This window comes from Suricata suricatta, chromosome 8, assembly GCF_006229205.1.
Source record: "Suricata suricatta isolate VVHF042 chromosome 8, meerkat_22Aug2017_6uvM2_HiC, whole genome shotgun sequence".
Taxonomy (NCBI): Eukaryota; Metazoa; Chordata; class Mammalia; order Carnivora; family Herpestidae; genus Suricata; species Suricata suricatta.
Genome location: NC_043707.1, coordinates 48,035,825 through 48,058,318, shown reverse-complemented (window position 1 = coordinate 48,058,318; position 22,494 = coordinate 48,035,825). Strand labels below are relative to the sequence as shown.

Below are 22,494 nucleotides of genomic sequence, written 5' to 3'. Positions count from 1 at the left end.
TTGTTGTCCCTGGAAATCCTGGCTGGAGCGGTTAGTTTCTTTTTTATTGGAACTTTTATAGTTAAGGATATTGGCTTAATGATTTAGGTAAAAAGGAATCACAAAGCCAGCTGGAAAGTGTTCTAGGGAAAAGATGGATAGTTTGGGAGGCCGAGAACTGAGTGGTCTTTCTCGTGACCTTTTTCTACAGGTCCTCCCTGGATGTTCTGCCTTCTCAAGTCTATTCTCTTGTTGGGAGCAGTCCCCTGCGTACCACATCTTCCTATAACTCCCTAGTTCCTGTCTCAGATCAGCATCAGCCAATCATCATTCCAGATACTCCCAGCCCTCCTGTGAGTGTCATCACCATCCGCAGTGACACTGATGAGGAGGAGGACAACAAGTATAAGCCCAATAGGTAAGTAAGAGAGGTGAATGGCTCCCTGGCTCCGTGGCGCCTCCTTTTAAGTCTTAGACTCTCAGCTTCAGGCGAGTGGTCTGGTTTGGGCCATTGAAAGGAAGGACTGAAAAAAAGGTATTTGGGAGCATGGCCTTGGACACTCAAGTTTTCATAACTGAGCATCATGTTAAATCAGTATTTCAGTTACATTAGCTAGAAGGTAGATACGAAGTTGCTTCATATTTAGCTACTCTGGCTTGGAGTGCACATTATACCACAGACATGATCCTCTGCTTTTAAGGACCTTTAGAGTCTGAAAATAGATGCTGTAGCAGAAGCATATAAACAACAGTGCAACAAGTTGGCGGATAGGAGGCTATTTGTAATTTCTTAGTCTGTGAAGGCCTCTTTGGAAGGAAGAGGTGGAACTTTGAGTAGGGCTACCTTCTTTTTCTCCTTCTGCTGTACAGTCTGAAAGTTGACAAATATAAGTACCAGATAATTTCCTCCTATCTCAGCACCTTAATCCAAGTTCTTAACTGGGCAGTTAACTGAGAGAGTGGATATCTCCAAGAACTGTTACGTACACCTCTCTCCTAGTGCTGACAAGGGTAACTGCTTTGATTGTTCTGTGTTGCATTCTTCATTGGGCCTTTAGTGTTAGGCACAGAGAAGAGGGAATAACCCCATGTTTCCCTGAGGAGGTAGGATTCACACATGACAGTAACTTAGGAGACTTTACAGAGTTCTAGATAAATGAAGTTCAAATGAAATGAAAGAGCAAATTTAGATGAGATGGGGTGCATTCAGGGTGGCATCGCTGTAGACTGAAAGCAAATTTAGAATGAAGTACTTCAAAAGAGCTATTTACATATGGTATTTACAATTACAAAATGGTATTTTTGTACCACATACCAAGTGGACTTGAAACTGAGTTTTGAACAAATCAGTTTCTGAACTGATTTGGGGAAGAGAAAGAGTAAACTTTCCAGTGGAAAAGGGGCCTTGTAGTAGCAAAAATTCTATAACCAGCAGGATGGCCTTGACTGGAGCCGAGCATATTGAAAAAATCAGAAAAATTAAAGTTAGGAAGGTAGGGTTCAGTTTGTGAAGGTACTTATAAAAAAAGTATGACGAGAGGTTTGACTAGATGATAAGGCACCATTTATAGTCTAGCAGGATGCTGTGGGGAAAGCGGTGCCTGAAGGGCACCGTTGAAGCAGCCTGGAGCGGAAATGGCTCAGGAGCAACATGGAAGAGGTGTAGGAGGTGTGTGTCTGGTGTCATTGTGTCCCGGCTCTGAATCCTGGCTCTACCGCTCGTCAACTGTGTGACCTTGGCCAAGGGTCTTACTCTCTCTGTGCTTTAGGTTTCTCATCTGCAAAACGGGGGTGATAGTGCCAACTTCATAGAAGTGTTGGTGAGGATTCGGTGAGATAGTATGTGTAGTGTAAAAGTAGTACCCGATACACTCAGAGCTTTGCTGCTGCTAGAGTTATTCTACTGTTCTAGTCGTCGTCGTCATTGTCGTCATCGTCCTCATGGGAGGACCAGAGATCATCAGAGAAACACTGCCAGAAAAGGGGTTGGATTTTTCACGTATTTTCACGTATTTTCTTCTCCTCAGCTCTGGCCTGAAGGCAAGGTCTAATGTCATCAGTTACGTCACTGTCAATGATTCTCCAGACTCTGACTCTTCCTTAAGCAGCCCGTATCCCACTGATACCCCAAGTGCTCTCCGGGGCAATAGCGGGCCCCTCGTGGAGGCGCCCGGCAGGGTCGTGGGGGAGGGTGCCGGCACCCGCACCATCATTGTGCCTCCGCTGAAAACCCAGCTTGGCGACTGCCCGGTAGCACCCCAGGCCTCAGGTGAGCACCTTCACGGCTGCAGTTGAATTCTCTGTTGACGTATGTACCCTTTATGTGTTTCTATGATCTACTTATGCCAATAGTAGAGACCAGTTACTGAATTCAGAAGTCAGTTCCTTGTCGTGTGAAATTATATCTGGCAATCATTTTATATTATGGTGTTTATTTTGTTGGCATTCACATAAAAGTGAATTTTGTGGTCTCAGAAATATACTCACTGTTGGTGGGAGAAGGCAGACCAGAGCTACTGTTGTATAGCCAGAAGGATTAGCAGGTGATTTTTTTTTTTTTTTTGGTGCCACAGGTGATTCGAATTTGACAATCCAGCATGAACAGGAACTGATAATATTAAAAGTGACTGCAAAATTTTTTTAAGAAAGCGATATGTATTTATATCTTTTTTCACCCAGTGCCATAGCAGTGATACTTTTGTGGTTTTTATTAGCAACCTAATTTCCTCCATCCTTTTTGCTGTTAGGTGCTGGGCTTAGGCTCCCTGGTCCAGTTATCGGGGAAAGCTGGCCGCAGGGGCAAGCCCCACATTTCCCTTGGCTTGCTTCTTCCTCACATGACTTCCCAGTGCTGGCGCTCCTGCTGGGTGGGCCTTGAGGATCAGAGCCCAGAAATCCTCAGCCTCCAATGAGAAGGAGAAAGAGTTTGGAGGAGGGATACACATTTTTTACCTCTTTAGCCCTGGAAAGAGTGAAAACTAATCACATGGCCTCACCTAGAAGGCCCGGGGGGCCCAGGAAGTGTAGTTCTTGTCTAGGCAGCTGTTTTCCAATGGCAGCTCTACACACCAGAGGAGGGGAGCTTCAAGTTTTGGTGTCAGTATAGCTGTCTGTACTGTGCTTACATAAATTAGTGACTTACTGTGAATTATGTTTCTGCTGGAGACCTATAAACAGGGTTCAGAAATAGGCAGCTGTCCCACTGCAGACAAAGTGGAACTTCCTGATGCCAGGATACTGAACAGCATTGTTAGGAGCTCTTTCCACTGTTGGGTCTGAAGAATATAGGCTACTCCACAAATCATTGAATAAAGGCTCCAGTGTTCCTGGTGGGACCACAGAAGGAAGCAACAGGTTGACATTGATCTTGCTTGTATCTAACTGCCCTGTAGTTTCTTAGAATTCGAAGACAGTGAGGGCCCAAAAAGATCTAGCCTTCTTTTATTTATTTTTTAATTTTTTTATTTTATTTTATTTTATTTTTTAAATGCTTTTTATTTATTTTTGAGAGACAGTGTGAGCAGGGGAGGGTCAGAGAGAGGGAGATACAGAATCAGAAACAGGCTCCAGGCTCTGAGCTAGCAGTCAGCACAGAGTCCAACGCGGGGCTCGAACCCACAAACCATGAGATCTGACCTGAGCCGAAGCCGGACGCTTAACCGACTGAGCCACCCAGGCGCCCCTAGCCTTCTTTTAAAGCCCCTTTGACACCTAAATGATTAAGTATTACGAGCGTCTTACTCACCTTCTGATTCTCATTTCTATACGTTTTAACCCCTTCCGCCATAAGACTGTAGGCCCCATGGGAAGAGATCATGTCCTGCCGGGATTTGTATTTCCAGTAGTGCCTTGCACATTACTGGAGATTAGATACTATTTACGAAAGTGAACCTTTCAAAGATCCTTTATGGAGCTTTGTAGCAAGGCAGAAAAGAAATGGGTTGTTTAGTTTTTGTTCCTCTGGTGTAAATGTAATTGAGGAAATAAGATATACACGAAACCTGAACTCTTGAAAACTTTATACAAACCTGAACTGATTAACGTGATGCCATCTGAGTTTTAGCTCAACTCTGCTGAGCAGGTGTCTGCTCCTAACTAAGTAGCGTCTCACTGTTTCAGGTCTCCTGAGCAGTAAGGCCAAGCCAGTGGCCTCAGTGAGCGGGCAGTCCTCTGGATGCTGTATCACCCCCTCAGGGTATCGAGCTCAGCGCGGGGGGACCAGCGCGGCACAGCCACTTAACCTTAGCCAGGTAAGCACGAGGGGCTGCTGCCTTCTGTTTGGGGCCCTCCCTGTTGCCATTCTCTGGAGAGCTCTGCTTCTGGCTGGACTGCTGAATAAAGCCGAGTGAAGCCCCTCTTGTGTCCGTCGGTTTGGTGTTCTGTGGCCTGCCTCATACCTGCATGTGCTGCACTCTGTTCCCTCTGTAAGTGTGCTCATGTACATCCCAGGCGTTCCAGCGGATTTCGCTCGTCTATCCCGGAAGCGTAGAGAAACGTCTGGAATTTAGAAAGCTTCAGATGCTTTAGTCTATGCCTCGTTCTGTACTACCACATGCTTTGAGACCAAATTCTCTTCCTTTCTCTCCCAGGTCATAAATAACCTGAGCCTCACACTGATTACTTGAGGCAAGAGACAGTGAAAAACTGTGTGGCCACTTCATCAACTGGTTCTAGTCCTACATGTTGGCTTGAGTCTGGGATTTGCGCCCCGCCCCCCCACGATCTGATTCTCTGACACACTGGGGAAGGGCACCGTTCTGTTTCTAAAAGGGGCACTATTCACTCTTTCCTCAGCTAAAACTCTGGTGCTTTTATGATGTCTCCCAGTAGTGAGAAAGTGTATATATGAGGGGGTAACTGTGAGTGTGTGTGAGGGCGTGCTGTGTGTGTGAGAGAGAAAGCACATGCAAGTGCAAGTGTAAGTTCGAATTAGTGCATGTGTTTTAGGCTCCACAAGCCAAGAGGGATATGAAGAACTTAGAGGAGAACAAAAGAAAACAATGGCCAGAAAGAAAGGTTAGGAAAAATTCAAATTCACTGGCGCCAGATTAGGGTGAGTTGAGTCAACAGTTACTGACTTGCAGGAGAGGGAAACCCTGTGAACTCTCGATCCCCGCCCTTGCCTCTCTCATACTTAAGAGCAAACTGCTGCGCTCTGGGCTGGGTTAGGATCTGTTCTGCCAAGAGGTGGAGGGATGGAGGCTGACCTCTGACAGCATTGCCAGTCTGGGAGATTCTGTGCTGTGGCAGCCCAGGGGCAGTACAGGAGAGAACCTCAGCTCTCAGCCTGGCCTTGGGTGCTCTGAACCAGAATGACCCCAGGGTTCCTCACTCCCTTCTTCCTCCTTCCAGAACCAGCAGTCTTCGTCAGCTCCAGCCTCGCAGGAGAGAAGCAGCAACGCTGCGCCCCGCAGGCAGCAGGCGTTTGTGGCCCCGCTCTCCCAAGCCCCCTACGCCTTCCAGCATGGCAGCCCACTACACTCGACGGGGCACCCACACCTGGCCCCGGCCCCCGCGCACCTGCCGAGCCAGCCTCACCTGTATACGTATGCTGCCCCCACCTCTGCTGCTGCATTGGGCTCCACCAGCTCCATTGCTCACCTCTTCTCCCCCCAGGGCTCCTCACGGCACGCTGCAGCCTACACCGCCCACCCCAGCACTCTGGTGCACCAGGTCCCTGTCAGCGTCGGGCCCAGCCTTCTCACTTCTGCCAGCGTGGCCCCTGCTCAGTACCAACACCAGTTTGCCACCCAGTCCTACATCGGGTCTTCCCGAGGCTCCGCCATTTACACTGGATACCCACTGAGCCCTACCAAGATCAGCCAGTATTCCTATTTGTAGTTGGTGAGCAGAGGGAGGGCGGGCTCATGGCTGCCTGTTCCTGGCCCGGAATCTTTAATAACAGGCCATGATGAGCTCCTCCCCTACCCCCTCTTGAAACTCCTTAGCCAGCAACTCATTCTGCAGGGGCCCACTGAAGCAGAAGGGTTTTCTCTGGGGAAACCTGTCTTAGTGTTGACTGCATTGTTGTAGTCTCCCAAAGTCTGTCCTATTTTTAAATTCTTTATTTTTGTGACAGCATTTTTGGTATTTGGAAGAGTTCAGATGCCCATCTTCTGCAGTTACCAAGGAAGAGAGATCGTTCTGAAGTTACCCTTTGAAAAAATATTTTCTCTCTGACTTGATTTCTATAAATGTTTTTAAAACAAGCGAAGCCCGTCTTTATTTAACTTTGTTTTATTGTGATTGCTGGTCCGAGGAAAAATGCTGATAGAAGGACTTGAAATCTGGTAACTAGTGAGAAGAGAAAAATTGTCATGTTGTACTTGTTTAAAAACCAAGACTTACTTGCCTACTTTAAGAGCAGCTTACACAAGTCTATACTTGACTATCAGGCATTTCTCCTCGAAATTTTACCTTTCTTTATGGGACATTAGACTTACAGTGCTTTAGTTTTGTTTTCATGTCACATTAAACTGGGCAGTTGTTATTTTTGCAAAACTGGTTACATACTGCTCTCTGTGTTACTGTTGGGATTCTCTCAGTTGCTCCTGTGTTTATTTTAAACTAGTGTAAAAAAGGCAGCTCACCATTTGCTGGTAACTTAGTGTGAGAGAATCCATACCTACCATGAAAGCACTAGGTATTCTTTTTAGATGAAGTACCATGCATCCTTCTTAAGTTATTTTTTACAAGTCCTTCTCTCTGATTCAGCTTAAATGTTATTGGAAAAGCCATTACGGTGGTTATTATTGTATGGTGGTGATTGTCTTATTATATGCAAAATCTCTTTGTATTATGCGATACTGGTATTGATGAGCTTTGCCTAAAGGTTGTTGGCATTGGTGAGCTTTGCCTAAAGATTAATATGAATTTTCAATAATTCACCTCTCGCTCTTTGCCTCATCTCTCCCTTCTGTTCTCTATGGTTTATTTGGGGAGAAAGCTAAAGAATATGAAACCAGATAAGAACGTCGTGTATAGCTTTTATACTTTAAAGTAGCTTCCTTTGTATGCCAGCAGCAAATTGAATGCTCTCTTATTAAGACTTATACAATAAGTGCATGTAGGAATTGCAAAAAATATTTTAAAAATTTATTACTGAATTTAAAAATATTTTAGAAGTTTTGTAATGGTGGTGTTTTAATATTTTGCATAATTAAATATGTACATATTGATTAGAAAACTATAACAAGCAATTTTTCCTGCTAACCCAAAATGTTATTTGTAATCAAATGTGTAGTGATTACACTTGAATTGTGTATTTAGTGTGTATCTGATCCTCCAGTGTTACCCCGGAGATGGAATTGATGTCTCCATTGTATTTAAACCAAAATGAACTGATACTTGTTGGAATGTATGTGAACTAATTGCAATTATATTAGAGCATATTACTGTAGTGTTGAATGAGCAGGGGCATTGCCTGCAAGGAGAGGAGACCCTTGGGATTGTTTTGCACAGGTGTGTCTGGTGAGGAGTTGTTCAGTGTGTGTCTCTTCTCCCCGTTCTCCTTCCCTTATTGTAGTGCCTTATATGATGATGTAGTGGTTCATAGAGTTTACAGTGAGCTTGCCTTAGGACGGACCAGCAAGCCCGTGTGGACCCTAAGCTGTTCACTGGGATTTATCAGAACAGGATTTAGTAGCTGTGTCGTGTAAATGCATTGTTGTCAGTTTTCCTGCCGACACTGAAAAATCGAAACAGCAGCTTTTCTCCTTTACCACCACCTCTACCCCTTTCCACTTTGGAATCTCCGCCGAGTTCTCGCAGAAGCATCTTTCCCATGTGGCTCTCTCACGGTGCGTTGCCACCTTGCTTCTGGGGGAATTTGGGAAGCAGGTGAGAGGAGTCAAGCCAATATTAAATACGTGGGTTTTTTTTCTTTTCTTTTAGAGTATGTGCAATCACTTTTAGAATGAGATTTTTTTTTCCTTTTCCCATGTGGCAGTCCCTCCTGCAAATAGTCGACATTCCTAGTAAAGTATTTGCTTGTTGAGAAAACCCTGTAACAGATCCGTTTATACCAAAGAGCCTGTTGTATTGCTTACCTACCATGTCCCCACACTAGGAGGAGGAGTTTTGTGATACCGCTGGTGACCGGGAACTCACGGAAAGGTTTCTGAGCCGGTGAAGAATAGTAAGAAGGAACCAAAGCCTGTTCAGTCGTCGGGCTGTTGAGGTTTCTTTTTTAACAACTTGTATATTCTTGGGGCTGTGAAGTTGTCCTAGTACTCTCAGCTCCTGCATGGATCTGGGTCAAGTGGAAGGTACTGGGGATGGGGATGTGCCTGCCCATGAAAGACTTGGGGGAAGAAGATACAGAAGTGTTCCATCTGAATCGAACAGTTTGTACTTGAGGGCTGAGTCCAGGACTGGTTCTTTGTAGAGATGGCGTCGAGGAGGTGCAGGGTGGAGACGGGGATTCCATGGAGCCCGGCCAGCAAGCCCTGTGCCGGGCTGAACACCGAGGAGCTGGCGCGGCGTTTGGAGTTCCTTCCTCGGGAAGAGTAAGGGCTTCCACGATGGGGCACACAGTCAGTACGGCCTACCGGGGCCATGTCGGTGTTTTCTACTTTTTCTTATTTCTTATTTTCTTTTTTCGGTTGGTCATCCTCTTGAGTTGTGTTTGTACCGCTCTATTTATTGGTGAAGGTACCCAAACAGCTTGCATAGTTTCCCTCACTAGCGTTACACAGTTTTCTGGTCAACGTGTATGGTCTTTGTTTCCTTTTTTGCCAAGCATGTATGGATTTTCTTGCTCAAAGGCAGATCTAGTTTCTAGTAAAAACATGTTTTGTTCCTTAGCTTTCCTCTACAAGGGATAAGATGTGTTGGTTTTGTAACAAATGAGTTGCGGGAAAAAGACAAAACACACAAAACACTCCACTCCTGCCCCCCGTCCAGTAGTAAGTAGATACCGCTTAAGATATGAATCTCGTTACCTTCATGGGGAAAAGACAATACCAAGAACTTGTATGGTGATCTTAATCACCTTACTAGTAGTGTGTGTGGCTTTTAAGAATTTTAGAAATTTTCAGCCTTAGTCTACAAATTGGCGTTTCAGATTTACCAAGATAAATCTCCATCTGTGTCTGCTGAATGTATATGTGCTCAGTGTGGCTTTAGAGTCTGTCCCTGGGGCTTCACATTGCCAGCCGTGGCAGGGCGGAGGGAGCCCTGTGAATTCTGGCGAGCGGCCTGCCTGGGGTGATAGCCGCCTAACTTCAGGCCAGCTTAAGGCTCTGAGTCCTTTCTGAACCTTGTATTTCCAGCTTCTGCCCTTCAGGGTGAGAGAGAACGTGGGGACGGTCTAAGTACAGCCACTCTGGGCTCATCGGGACTCTTGATCACCCCAGAGTTTGAATAGCTCCCACGAGGCGATACCGCTGTCAGTGCTCAGCTCAGATACCAGCCCCAGGAATACGAAGTCCATTCCAGACAGTTCTGGCCATCTGAGAGGCTCCACCCGGGAGGCTCGGCTCGACTGCCCTTAGCCAGGCAAGCACTGTGATGTGTGTTTTATTCAGCATTATTACGCAAAACCCACTGGTTAGGTTGGCTTGTTTTAGGATAGGAAATGAAGTTGCCTCTCGGTGATAGGAATGGCCCAGGCCTGCTTCCTGTTTTGGTTTTTGGTTTTTGGGTTTTTGTTTTTGTTTTTGTTTGTTTTCTTAACTGATGGATGGTGCAGCATGTCTACATGGTCGTTTGTTGCTAAACTTTATATAATGCGTGGTTTTGATTCAGCTTGAAAAATAATCTCACTACATGTAGCAGGACATTATGTGTACATTATATGTAATGTTAGTATTTCTGCTTTGAATCCTTGATATTGCAATGGAATTCCAACTTTATTAAATGTATTTGATAGGCTAGTTATTGTGTGCGATTTAAACTTTTTTTGCTTTCTCCCTTTTCTGGTTGTGCGCTTCCTTTTACAACAAGCTTCTAGAAACAGTTTCTGAGAATTACTGAGCTATGTTTGTAATGCAGATGTACTTAGGGAGTATGTAAAATAATCATTTTAACAAAAGAAATAGATATTTAAAATTTAATACTAACTACGGGAAAAGGGTCCATTGTGTAAAACATAGTTTATCTTTGGATTCAATGTTTGTCTTTGGTTTTACAAAGTAGCTTGTATTTTCAGTATTTTCTACATAATATGGTAAAATGTAGAGCAATTGCAATGCATCAATAAAATGGGTAAATTTTCTGATTCATGCGGCTGTCTTTGACTTCTCTTTAGAAGGAGATCAACAAACAGCGTCTTTGGAGGGGCTAACTACATTGCATCCGGACATCAGTGTCATGTCGGAGGCAAATCCGTCTTCCACACAGACCTCCACAGTGGAGATAAATCGGGGTTGGCAGGAAACACTTTTCAAGAATCGAGTGTCCGGGGGCCTAACTTAAGATCATCTGGTTCTGGCCCTTAAACAGAGGCAGAAACTTCTGACATGGGGCAGTTACACTTTGTCTCCTAGCGTGTTCCACCAAACATCTGAAGTATCACTGATGAAGATCGGAGAACCACGGGAAGATGCTGTCTTTCCCTCCTTTCAAGCTGTGCTGTTAGAAGCATAGTCCCTTTATAGGAACTAATCTCATTAGATTTGCCTTGATTCTTTTTTTTTTTTTTAATGTTTATTTATTTTTGAGAGATAGAGCAGTAAGAAAGAGAGGGAGACACAGAATTCAAAGCAGGGTCCAGGCTCCAAGCTGTCAGCACAGAGCATAATGTGGGGCTTGAACCCATGAACCTGAGATCATGACCTGAGCCAAAGTCAGACGCTTAACTGACTGAGCCACCCAGGTGTCCCAAGATTTGCCTTGATTCTAAAGTGAATAAAATTTGTCTAGATTTGCCTAGATTGATCACTGCCGGTCTCTGAGTATATGCTATATTCATCTGACTTGCTTTGACACATGTGTTTCAGGCCACATCGACCCTACAGTGGCCATTAATTAATTGTGGAGTCCTGCAGTCATGATTGCGAGACCGGAATGAGACACATTTAGAAACACGTTTTGGACCATAACCCAGAGAAATGATCAATAGACTGTTGTCTGCCATTAGCAGGGAAGTCAGGATACATTTATTTTTATTTAGTCTGCAACACCTAGATTTTTTAGATTTTTCCCCTCTTAAGTAAATGAACATAAAATTAGTGTGAACTCACTGAACATTCCCCTGTTTGGGTAAGAGTATATACCTAGAAGCATTCAGATGGAAGAAAGCCCTGTAGAAAGGCCCCGCTGTCGATATCACTTCAGGTAATCAAGAATTAATGTGCTAGCTTCTCAATGATATGGGGTTTGTTGTTGTTGTTGATAGTTGTCTAAATCTGTTACGTTCTCTTACTTCGGCTAAATGAGAGAGAGATTGGGATAGCCCACTAAGTAGGTGGGTAGTCTGTGAGTTAATCTGTGTTTTTTTTGTCTTGTTTTTTAATTTTTAAAATGTTTATCTTTGAAAGAGAGGAAGAGAAAGCATGAGCAGAGGAGGGGCAAAGGATTTGGGGAGAAGCAGGCTCCAGGCTCTGAGCTGTCAGCAGAGAGCCCGACGGCAGGGCTCGAACTCACGAACTGGGAGATCATGACCTGAGCTGAAGTCAGATGTTTAACTCACTGAGTGCCTCAGGCGCCTTTTAATCTATGTTGTAATGACAAAACCCCCTGTAAATTCAACCTGCTAGGCTTGCTTTGTGGAAAATTTTCCATAGGAGGTCTGGTCTAACCCTTGGTTTCCCTAGGAATCCCGAGATGACACCAGGTGCTTATCACAAGATGGCGCCAGTGAGCTATAGAAGAAGGAGTGCAGACTTGACCACTGATCTTTTTTCCCCACCTCTTCCCCTCAAACCTCATCTCCCCTGCTTCCAGCTTCCACTGAACAAGGCAGAAAACAGTTCATGCTATTATTGCTGGGAAAGGGAAAGGTTAATGAAGGATGTTTCTTAAGACGACAACACTGGAAGGAAGCAGGCATTTTAAAACAGAAACAGAGTTTGCCGAGTGTAGGGGTGGGGGCTGTCTCCTGCTGCTAGGTCCTTTTACTGGGTGGCTGCCCAGAAGGCCTCTGCCCTGGGGTTTCATCTCCTTCCCCTCTCCTGGGGAGCCCACAGCCTAGGCGGGAGGTGGTTTAGGCCCCTGGCTGCTTTGCCATAGGGCCATCTGTGTTTGATCAATCCAGGCAGAAAGGAGGGGGTGGGGGAGGTAAAGAGACTGAAAGCATTCCAGAGTAGTGAGAGAGATCCAAGATCCAGAAAGGGAGAAGGCACCGCCCCCACCCCGCCCCCGAAGCTAACCGGCTGGCTCGAGTGGAAAAGGCACAGGGCTGCACGCTCCTACTCCTTCTCCTGCTGCCATGGGGCCCTCCACGCCTCTCCTCCTCTTGTTCCTTTTGTCCTGGCTGCGACCCCTTCAAGGGCAGCAGCACCACCTTGTGGAGTACATGGAACGCCGACTGGCTGCCTTAGAGGTGAGTGACTCCTTTCTCTCCTGCGCCGGGCTGCAAGGACGCCACATCTCCTGTTGATTCACCACCCAGTGTGGTACTGATCTGGGGATGACAAGATGGGGCTCCGGAAGCTTACAGAAAACTCGGATCTGCTCATAAGAATATCCTTACAATGGCAAGCCCTCCTCTCTCCCCATATCCTCAGAGCAATTCCAAAGCAAATAGGCCCTTGCGTCTTCCCCTGGGATAAGATGGATCACGAGGGGATAAGTGGACATGAGAGCTAGCACTGTGGGAAAGCGTCTCAGGACAAGATGATGATTCTGTGAACGTTGGAAGTTCCCAGAGAATCTGCAGCTCTCTGTCTTTTTTTTAACAGTTTGAAGTCCGTGGTATTCCTAGGTCGAAGTCCGTAGATTCCCAAAAGGAGAATTGCACGGTGGAGCGGAGACCCCTTCCCGCCCTCACGCACTTAGGTGCCCCAGAGGGCAGTGGCACTGCTCACGGAGAACATGGGCGGGAGGACATGAAGTGGGGGTAGGGGCCTAGGTGATCTGAGCCACGGTGTTTTGCACATTTAGCATCTCTGAACATCTGGTTTCCTTTCTGTGGCGGTTGCAAGGGAGTGGATGCCTGGCTGCGTTTGTTGTGCCTTTTCCCGTCCCTCTCTCCCTGGTTGGGCCTCTCCCTGCCTGGGAACCCCTCAGCCCCTCGCCTGGCCCTCATCCCTGCAGGAACGGCTGGCCCAGTGCCAGGACCAAAGTAGCCGGCATGCCGCCGAGCTGCGGGACTTCAAGAACAAGATGCTGCCTCTGCTGGAGGTGGCCGAGAAGGAGCGAGAGGCGCTCAGGACTGAGGCCGACACCATCTTGGGGAGAGTGGACCGTCTAGAGCGGGAGGTTGACTATCTGGAGACCCAGAACCCAGCACTACCCTGTGTGGAGGTTGACGAGAAAGGGACCGGAGGCCCTGGGAGCAAAGGCAAGGGCAGAAGAAACGAGAAGTACGATATGCTGACAGGTAAGTGGTCCAGAAGCAGGCCCCTCACACTCTCAGCACCTAGACTTTTCCTCGCCACTTCCCTCTTTCTCTCCTTGTCTCCGTCCACTTTGGGCGCTACCTTCTGGAATCTGCTTTAGGGAACTCTCTGACGACAGGTCCATTGCAATTTTTTCTGGGGACCCAGGCCTTCGTGGCTCCCTTTTCCCCATCCTCCATAGGAGCGGAGGCTAACTTTTGCCTACGTTTTCCTGTCCCGTGCTTGTCTCCTTCCAGACTGTGGCTACACAATCTCTCAGGTGAGATCAATGAAGATCCTGAAGCGGTTCGGTGGCCCAGCGGGTCTCTGGACCAAGGATCCAATGGGGCCAGCAGAGAAGATCTATGTACTAGACGGGACGCAGAATGACACAGCCTTTGTCTTCCCGAGGCTGCGGGACTTCACCCTTGCCATGGCTGCCCGCAAGGCTTCCCGGGTCCGAGTGCCCTTCCCCTGGGTAGGCACGGGGCAGCTGGTCTACGGCGGCTTTCTTTATTATGCCCGGAGGCCTCCCGGAGGACCCGGAGGGGGAGGGGAGTTGGAGAACACTTTGCAGCTCATCAAATTCCACCTGGCAAACCGAACGGTGGTGGACAGCTCCGTATTCCCGGCTGAGGGTCTGATCCCCCCGTACGGGCTGACGGCAGACACGTACATTGACCTGGCGGCCGATGAGGAGGGCCTCTGGGCTGTCTATGCCACTCGGGAAGATGACAGGCACTTGTGCCTGGCCAAGTTAGACCCACAGACCCTGGACACGGAGCAGCAGTGGGACACCCCGTGCCCCAGGGAGAATGCCGAGGCCGCCTTTGTCATCTGCGGGACCCTATACGTGGTCTATAACACCCGCCCTGCCAGCCGGGCCCGCATCCAGTGCTCCTTTGATGCCAGCGGCACGCTGAGCCCCGAGAGGGCGGCGCTCCCTTATTTCCCCCGCCGATACGGGGCCCACGCCAGTCTCCGCTATAACCCCCGGGAGCGCCAGCTCTACGCTTGGGACGACGGCTACCAGATTGTCTATAAGCTGGAGATGAGAAAGAAAGAGGAGGAAGTCTGAGCACCTCGCTTTGGTGTTTGGATCTCTCTCACCTCCGCACAGTTACATCCCCACCACATTTCCTGCTTCTCATCCTCCAGATGTGGGCAAGCTGTGGTTCAGAGCCCGTGTGTGCAGCCAACGGAAGCCAGATGCTCACAGCCCCTTCGTCTCCTGTGAGACTTCAGAGCTTGAGAAGTCCTTTTAGAGCTAAAAGACAGAAGCCCCTAAGTTTTCCCTCCTCTCTTGCCTTGTGTCAATTTTCAGACCAAAGACCTCGAAGACCCAGAGCTCTGACTCTTGCGTAGCGGAAGCGGTGGGAGGGAAGCAACCCCAACAAATGAGCAAAAAAGTATTTCTTGCCTCAGTGTGAGTCTGGGAGGAGGAGAGTTCTAGGAGGAGGCTTTTTGCTCTCTGCCCTGCCTCCCTTCTCCCTTTAGTGCCCTGGAGAACAGGACTTTCCCTATGGAAATCGTTTTGTATTGCAACATTTTGCATTAAAAGGAAAATCCGCTGCTCCTTGCCTGTGTGTGTTTGGGGGTAGCCCTCAGATCAGGTTTCTCCCCATGACCCTCCATTTTCCTCCTCCACCCCATCGCCACTCCTTCCTTAAGCCACATTCGGGACTTGGCCGGGCTCCCTCGCTGAGGGAGAGGGGCCTCTCCAGTTACAGATTTCACTGTGAGGCCCCGGAGAAGCGCAGGGTCACAGAAGCCCGCTGCTCAGGCTTCTCTCCGCACCCCTCTCTGATCCACAGTGGCCCCTCCTGGTGGAGCGCACACCCACCCTGGGCTCCGCGCCCCAGGCCAGGGATGGAGGCCCTGGGGGACAGAGCTTGCAAATCTTCTAGTTCCCAGAGGTTTGGAACCAGAAAATGGATTCTAGTCGCAGCACTGGCATGTAGTGCGAAGACCAGAGCCCTGAAGGTGTTTCCGCAAGGAAGTTCAGAGACTCTGCCCCAGCTCAGACCTGCTCCCCTCTCCGGCGTGGGGCAGTCCCCCAGGGCCCAGTTACACAACCGGGCTTGCTCTGAACCGATTTCCCTGCTGCCACGGCGGCTGCGGTCTGGGCAAGGAGGAGGGGCGGGGACCGTGCCCCAGATGTTAGTTTTACTAGTTTCCCGACACTTGCCGTTGGTCACCCCCGCCTAGCCACGGCAGTGCTGGAGCCTGGCTGAAGTCTGTCCAGGAAGTCCTGGACACCCAACCCTTTCCTGCCCTGGCCTCTGGCTTGGAGTTGCAGGAGGCCTTCTGGGGAAGGGAGAGGGAGCAGAGGAAGAGGAAGAGGAGAAGGAAAACCCTGAGTGTTGGACTCCTTCCTGCCTCTAGGAATGTGCCGAGAGCCCTGGGCCAGTCCCTGCCCCAGTCTCAGGCCCCCATTCAGCCCTCAAGGCCGGATGATTGCCAAGACCCTATTGCCTTTCTGGGGGGGCAGGCCTCAGGCAGCCCTGGGAGCCCTCAGGGTGGGGAGGAGAAGGGAGCACCTGTTTTCCCTGACGTGCACCCCTCCCCCACCCAGGATGGGGTGCAGCAGCCTGAGATCCTCCGATTGTCTTCTTTGCTTCTCTCCAGAGGCAGAGCTGCCCCTGACGTAGGTTGGTGAGGAAGAGAGAAGAAAGGCAGCGAAGCACCTCACAAAGGCGCTATTGTAGGGAGCCTGTGGTGGGAGGGGGGCTCTCTCCCATTCAATTCTCTGTTAATGTGGGGCTGGCAACCTTAATCACAGCCTGTCACCAGCCCAGGGGGCTGCCCACGGAACATCTGGCTCCAGCTCGCTGTGCACCGGAGGGCTGTGGAGGAGAGGGGCGTTCTCACTGGTGGCCTGGGGAGAGGGGTCCCTGCCCAGTGTGGCACTGCCACTGCATGCACGTGGGGCGGGTGGCCTCCTTGGGAGCGGGACACTGTGCGTCTGTGTGAGTATAACCTGCCGGGGACCGGGGCCCCGTCTGCGGTGCTACCTTGATGGACAGCAGACATCAGGACAGGCTTTTGGAGGACCCTGAGGAGAGAACAACTCTGAGACTGTGGAAATGACATCAGTGTGGGGAGCGGAGTGCCGGAACCCGGCCCTTCTGCCTCCCGTGTGGCCACCTGTCTTTGTGGCATCTTTCTTTGCCTGAATCCTCAATGAGAACAGCAAAAACAGCCTTTCTTTTTTTTTTTTTGCTTAAATTTTCTTTTTCTTTTTCTTTTTTTTTAGCATTTCATTTTTTTTATTTTTGAGAATGAAAGAGAGTGACAGTGTGAGCAGGGGAGGGGCAGAGAGAGAGAGGGAGACACAGATCAGAAGACAGGCGCCAGGCTCTGAGCTGTCAGCACAGAGCCCAATGCGGGGCTTGAACCCACGAAACGTGAGATCATGACCTGAGTCGAAGTCGGACACTTAACCCACTGAGCCACCCAGGTGCCCCTGCTTAAATTTTCTTGAGAAAAGTTCACTCAGACTTTTCTGAAAGGGCAGAAATCTCTGGGGCCTTGTCATTTATTATTTTGGGGTTTTTTTTTTTCCTTTTCTTTTTGGCTCTTGTACAATAGCTAGTGCTATTTTGGAAGCGTTTTGGAAGGTGAGTGGAACTGTGTGGGCAGACTCAGTGAACTGTCCAAAGTCATTAAACTAAATTACCTGCTGCTCGGGGAGAGAGGCTCAGTAGCTGAGTCCTGTTGTCAGACGCCAGCCTCACCGTTCCTTCTCGGACCCTCCATAACCCGTCCTGTGGCAGAGACAGGCGTGGCCTCTGGTTTGGGTGGAAAAAAAGACAGTGGAAGGCAGAGGCCCTAAGTGAGGAGAATAGGGAGGTCCAGAGGTTGCCTCTCCATCACAAGGCCAGGTGGAAAGGGCTCCCCTTCCCCTCCTTCGGCCCCCAGAGTCTCCTGCCCTAACTCCCAAGCTCTCCACTCTGTGCTCAGTCTCTTCTCCTCTGTGGTACTGGTCTTCATGTCTGCCTGCTGGAAAAGCCAAAGTGATCGTCTAGCCATTTCATCAAGGAGCCAGAGCCAAGGTTGTGTGAGCCCCGGATGGCGCGGAGGAGGGGCAGAGATGTGAGGATGGAGCTGTGGATTCAGCTGTCCGGGCTTCTGCGACCTGGGCTCTGGGCTAAGCAGGAAGCAGAACCCTTGCTTTCACTCCTCCTCCTCTTCCTCCTCCAGGCTCGCTCCTGGTGCACACACCCCTTCCTTCCCTCAGGCTCCTGGGATCCTCCCCTAATAGTGCTCCCATTCTTTACCTGTTCAGGTCAAAACAGGCTCCTTTTGAGAGCTGCTGAGACTCCGGATATTTCTCCCAGCTTCCAGGGTGGCTCTCTTTAGGACCTCTGTCCAGCCTGTCTGTGGCTACCTCTGCAAGGCAGTGGCCTCCAGTGTGGCTTTTCTGTCCAGGGGCAGCCCGGGGGGTCCCTTCCACCTTTAGCCCCTCTCAGCAGCTGCAGCCTCTCCTGGCCTCCTCTGTCCCAGCAGCCTGGATGCTTCCTCCCTTGCTACCCTCTCACACCCCCCAAACCAATGCTGATAAGCTCTCCTCTGCCTGCTCTTTAACTTCTGCTCTCACAATACAGAGCTTAAAAGATTAAATCTTTATTTATGGATTTAATAACGCCACAGAAGAATTATAAATGTGGAAGCCAATGTATTACTTTAAAGGGCAGACTTCTCAGCACTGTCTCTCCAGAACATGGGTTCTGACAGTATCTTGAGCTGGACGTTTCTCCAGAGCACTGCTGCGTGACCCTTGGGGGTCTGGCCAGCCCCCCAAACTCCCCGTTCTCTGAGAATGGGCGCCCACACTCCCTGACCTTAGCCTCACAGCCCCCAGGGGAGCACATCACATTCTGTCTCCTGGGGACTTAGGATGGCAGATCGGAGATGTGTGGTCTGAGAAAGTGCTTGGAAGCATCTTTGGCCCCGCTACCAGAAGCAGCGAAAGCCAGACTACAGAGAGGAAGGATGGAGAGAGTGGAGACCTGGCGAGAGGGCCGCTGGGTGTGTGTCCTTCCCAGGCCTCCTGGGCTCACAGTGCACTTCTAGCCAGGGTTCTACAAAAAGCCTTACTCCTTAAAAGAAACACTCCCTTTCTTGTTTGTTTTTCTTTCTTTTTAAAAATTTTTAATGTTTATTTTTGAGAGGGAGACAGACAGAACAGGAGCAGGAGAGGGGCAGAAAGATAGGGAGGCACAGAATCCAAAGCAGGCTCCAGGCTCTGAGCTGTCAGCACAGAGCCTGACGTGGGGCTCGAACTCATGAACTGCGAGATCATGACCTGAGCAGAAGTCAGATGCTTCACCGCCTGAGCCACCCAGGCGCCCCTCTTGTTTGTTTTCTTTTCTTTCTTTTTCTCAAGTTAGTATGAGTGGGTTTCTATTTCTTACAACTTAAAGACAACTCCTCACCTTACCTTACCTCTACACCAAAAACATTCGCCTGGATTGCTGGACAGGTGGCCTTGCCCCCTAGGATGTTCCTGCCTGTCCACGACCCAGAGGACACAGCAGAATAATGAAAGATCCTGTGCAGGTGTGTCACACTGCCCCCACGTCACCTTCTGGATGGCCAGGGAGTCTCCCTTTCCTGCTGTTTTCATCCGTGGGGGACTGTTCCTTTCTGCAGGGGACCGCTGCAGGCAGTGTTCTCTGAGGCAGCCCTGCGCATTAGAATGAGCACAGACTTCAGAGTCTGGTGACCTTGGAGTCGGAGCTCCTGGGATCAGCGTCAGGCCCTGCCACCTGCTGCTGTGACACCTCGAGCAAGTTCCATAATACCTCCGCTATAAATGAGTAATATCTGCCCAATAGAATTGCTGCTGCCAGGATGAGAGGTGATACATGGAAACTCTTCAGCAGTGGGGACAGTCAGCACGGATCTCGGAAACCCCACTTCCTTGCGGAGGCTCTTCAGACCCTTTCCACTCCCACCCGACAGGGTCAGGTGCCTCTGCTTGGGGCCCCCATGCACCCTGGGCACATCCCTGTTGCTGCCCACATCACAATGTATTGTAGCTTGCTCATCACTGTGTCCCCAGGATGTAAGGCAGAGCCAGGCTCATAGATGGGGCTCAGAAAATACTTGTATGGGTTCCCCCACCAGACTGTGAACCCTCGGAGCTCTGGGCCTATATGTCTCCTAACTCGGGACCTCGAGCAAGAGGGGCACATTGCCAGCAAGCGGTAAGTGTTCTCGGCGGCAGATAAAAACCGAAGGCGGTGCAGTGCAGATCACGCAGGCCTTCCCACAGTGACAATTTCTAGCTCCAACATCTAAGGGGAAAGTCTCAAACTAGGCCAGTGCATCTAAGCCCTGTGGCCACACAGAAGGAAGGGAACCACAGAAGATAATGGGAAGACCTTTCTTGTTTAGCATCTAGTTCCTGGTGAGGGTTCTGAAGTAGGTTACACTGCCTCCCCCGCCCCCCACCCCCACCAGCCTGGCCCCTGCTGCTTGCTGCTTACTTCACCTCTGTGAGTCTGTTTCTTCACTAGACTGTTCATCGTAGTACCATTTCACAGATTATTGTGAGAAGTAAATGAAGCAAGTCTCATAAAGCAGTGTGCCCAAAGCCTGGCACATAGTAGGTGCGCGACAAAAGTCATTCTCGTTGTTGTTAGTAATGTCAGCATGATTGCAGAAGAGTCTTTGCAGAGAGCAACGGGCTCTTTACAACAATTCCGTGAGATGAGCGGGTCTCGGGAGCCCGAGCCGTTTGTCTAAGTCCACAGAGCTAATAGGTCCTGGGCCAGAACCTGTGGCTTGGAGACTGTGGGAGGAGTGGAAACAGCCAGGCCTCTGAGCTGGGGCTGAGTTCAAATCCTTGCCGTGCCAACCTATAGCCAGGTAGGCCTGAGGGAATCCATTCTCTGGGCTTTAGGGGATATCACCCACCCCAGAGGTATAGGCGAGCCAGTGTTGATAAAACAGCTAACGGAGCATCCAGGATAATAAAGGTGCTTAATACGCGCTCATTCCCGGGCTGATTCTTGGTGTCTTATCATGGGAAGGGTGCTGGCGGCCATATCTGGCGTTACAAACCATCTGTCTGGATCCAGGTGCTCGCTGACTGCCTTCTCTGTCCATTCGTACATTGTCTGTAGAAAGACATGCCACCTGTTGCCCCGTGGGAGAAAAGCAGGGTGTATGGAAAAAGCACCCTGTTTTCTCTGGGCTGAAACAACTCTGCCAGCAGCGATGTGTGTGCTTGGTTTTTGGTGGTCTTCCCTTCTTTCTTTCTTTCTTTTAAACATAGGGCTCCCAAGCTGCCTCTTTCCTTCTATCGCATTTTCTCTCAAAGACTGTTTTGCTGTTCAGCCCGTGTCCCTGGTAGACATCACTATTGATTTTTTTTACTTATCTTGCTGTTGATCTTGACAGATCCTTCGATGCCATTTTGGTTGGTCTTCCAGATACGTATTGCTGTCCCCTGCACATGGTTTTTGTTTTGTAGCTGCTGAATGTCGTATTCCAGATCAGTAAATTCATGCAGTTGTTCGACGCATGAACTGCTCTCCACCTCTTTGGCCTGCCCCTTTGGAAGAAAGAAGACAGTGCAGAGAGAGCACAGGGGTGAGGGGAAGACGCTCCTAGGGTCTGTGATGGGTCCGCGGGGCTGAATGTACTGCCTCTCTGCTCCTCATCTACTGTGTGACCTTGAGACAGACGCTAACCCCTCTGAGCCACACAGTTCATTCATTTGTGAAACAGGATTACGGGATCTGGATTACCACCTCACGGGATTGTTGAGGTTCAAGCCCTAACACATAAAGCTTATGCATTAGGACCTCCAGGAAGGAACCTTAGGAATCACTGAGTTTGGCTCCTTCATTACACAGCTGAAGAAACTCAAGTAGACAGAGGATCTATCCCTGGATCCAGAGTCAGATACTTACTAGGTGGTTAATAAATATTCTGTAAATGAGTTGAGTGACCAGCTCGTAGTGACATATCTATGATTTAATCTCCTCGATGACTCCATTGTTATCAACGTTATTTCCTGCTGTGCTACTCTGCCTTGATGCCTTCAGGACCAGTTAGGCTGTACTAGAATGTGGCTATGCTGCTTTTCCACTTATGTTTCTTCTCTGACCTCTCTCACTGTTTCTGTCAGTTCGCCCCATGCCATTGGATCCCTTAGAGGAATCAGCATCGCGTTCTAATGGGCTGTTTTCTCTAGGCTGGGACAGAACAAGAGCAAAGGGCTTTGAAGGACTTAAAGTTGCCACATGTGCCAACGTTATGGGAGTCAACTGGTACCTTTATGGGAGTCACGAGGAGTGTTGCAGAATATTCCACAGACCAGAAGCACAGCCTCTTTTCAGCTGAAAGTTGTCTGAAGTCATCTGGTCTCATCCCCTCAAGTCATGCAAGTATTTTCTAACTCACTGAACCCTTTCCAGTGCCTTCTATACATGGCCTGACTAGTTTACTCAGTGAAGCAGGTGCGTGGTAGGGGGTGGTAATGGCCGAGGAATGCCCTGGCTTCTACCCTCTGGAATCTCTACCCAATGACCCGGATTCTTAAGCACTTTCCTCTCCCAGCGCAGGGGAGGTAAACACACGTAGATGTGAATTTCTCCTCTTATTTCTGTTATGACCTAGTAAATTCCCTTCTCTTCGTCTCTCTGTCCTTGCCAGCCCTCCCGAGTTCTGATCAAGGTGTAGTATTCTCTACTGTTATAAACTAGTAAAGGTGTAAACTAGAAACACTAGTTTAATAATAATTCAGCAGGTAAGGGGAGATAGAGGGAATACGTTACTTGTATCACTGGATTGTAAATTGTGATAGGAGTAATCTTACTTATATCAAATTTCAGTATTCAGTTGAAAGCCTGTAAGTTGCAGATAGATTACCAGCCGTGAAGTGGGATTTATGTTCTGTGGGTTTTTAATGAAGGCAACTCAGGAGGCTCAACACTCCTACTGATTCGATTCACACCTGGAAAGCACCAACTGGCTCACCCTCGCCGCGGGTGGTGCAACGGAAGGGCACGGAGCTGAC

General features: G+C 49.1%; 2 protein-coding genes and 2 long non-coding RNA genes across 7 annotated transcripts in view; 3 read left to right on the top strand and 1 right to left on the bottom strand.

Moving 5' to 3' along the window:
* Positions 1 to 10,202, top strand: part of HIPK1 (homeodomain interacting protein kinase 1) — a 50,307-nt gene extending 40,105 nt beyond the window's left edge. For all 3 annotated transcript variants that reach the window (XM_029949986.1, XM_029949985.1, XM_029949984.1), the window contains exons 13-16: positions 191 to 397; positions 2,007 to 2,248; positions 4,099 to 4,229; positions 5,332 to 10,202. In XM_029949986.1, the coding sequence (XP_029805846.1) occupies positions 191 to 397; positions 2,007 to 2,248; positions 4,099 to 4,229; positions 5,332 to 5,820 (1,069 nt within the window). In that variant the 3' untranslated portion in view covers positions 5,821 to 10,202. The remainder of the gene's footprint in view (positions 1 to 190; positions 398 to 2,006; positions 2,249 to 4,098; positions 4,230 to 5,331) is intronic.
* A 1,399-nt stretch (positions 10,203 to 11,601) lies between these two features.
* Positions 11,602 to 15,036, top strand: OLFML3 (olfactomedin like 3). Its single transcript, XM_029947373.1, has 3 exons — positions 11,602 to 12,463; positions 13,177 to 13,462; positions 13,718 to 15,036. The coding sequence occupies exons 1-3, from the start codon at positions 12,350 to 12,352 to the stop codon at positions 14,536 to 14,538; spliced, it is 1,221 nt and encodes a 406-aa protein (XP_029803233.1). The 5' UTR covers positions 11,602 to 12,349; the 3' UTR covers positions 14,539 to 15,036.
* LOC115300046 lies at positions 12,462 to 19,422 on the bottom strand. 2 transcript variants are annotated; one of them, XR_003912472.1, is made up of 4 exons: positions 18,909 to 19,422; positions 17,140 to 17,251; positions 16,475 to 16,515; positions 16,186 to 16,306 (listed from the first exon to the last, which is right to left on the bottom strand). It is a non-coding gene; the product is annotated as an uncharacterized LOC115300046 (long non-coding RNA). The 2 variants fall into 2 exon arrangements; XR_003912473.1 differs by lacking the exons at positions 16,186 to 16,306; positions 16,475 to 16,515 and adding an exon at positions 12,462 to 12,544.
* A 114-nt stretch (positions 19,423 to 19,536) lies between these two features.
* On the top strand, positions 19,537 to 21,426 carry LOC115300277. Its single transcript, XR_003912578.1, has 2 exons — positions 19,537 to 19,672; positions 20,944 to 21,426. It is a non-coding gene; the product is annotated as an uncharacterized LOC115300277 (long non-coding RNA).
* The last annotated feature ends 1,068 nt before the right edge of the window (positions 21,427 to 22,494 follow it).

What these genes read in the sequence shown, in the direction of transcription:
- OLFML3 (XM_029947373.1), top strand. Translation starts at nt 12,350, where the DNA reads ATGGGGCCCTCCACGCCTCTCCTCCTCTTGTTCCTTTTGTCCTGGCTG. An exon ending in GCCGACTGGCTGCCTTAGAG is followed by an intron (nt 12,464 to 13,176) that starts GTGAGTGACTCC and finishes TCATCCCTGCAG; the next exon opens with GAACGGCTGGCCCAGTGCCA. An exon ending in GAAGTACGATATGCTGACAG is followed by an intron (nt 13,463 to 13,717) that starts GTAAGTGGTCCA and finishes GTCTCCTTCCAG; the next exon opens with ACTGTGGCTACACAATCTCT.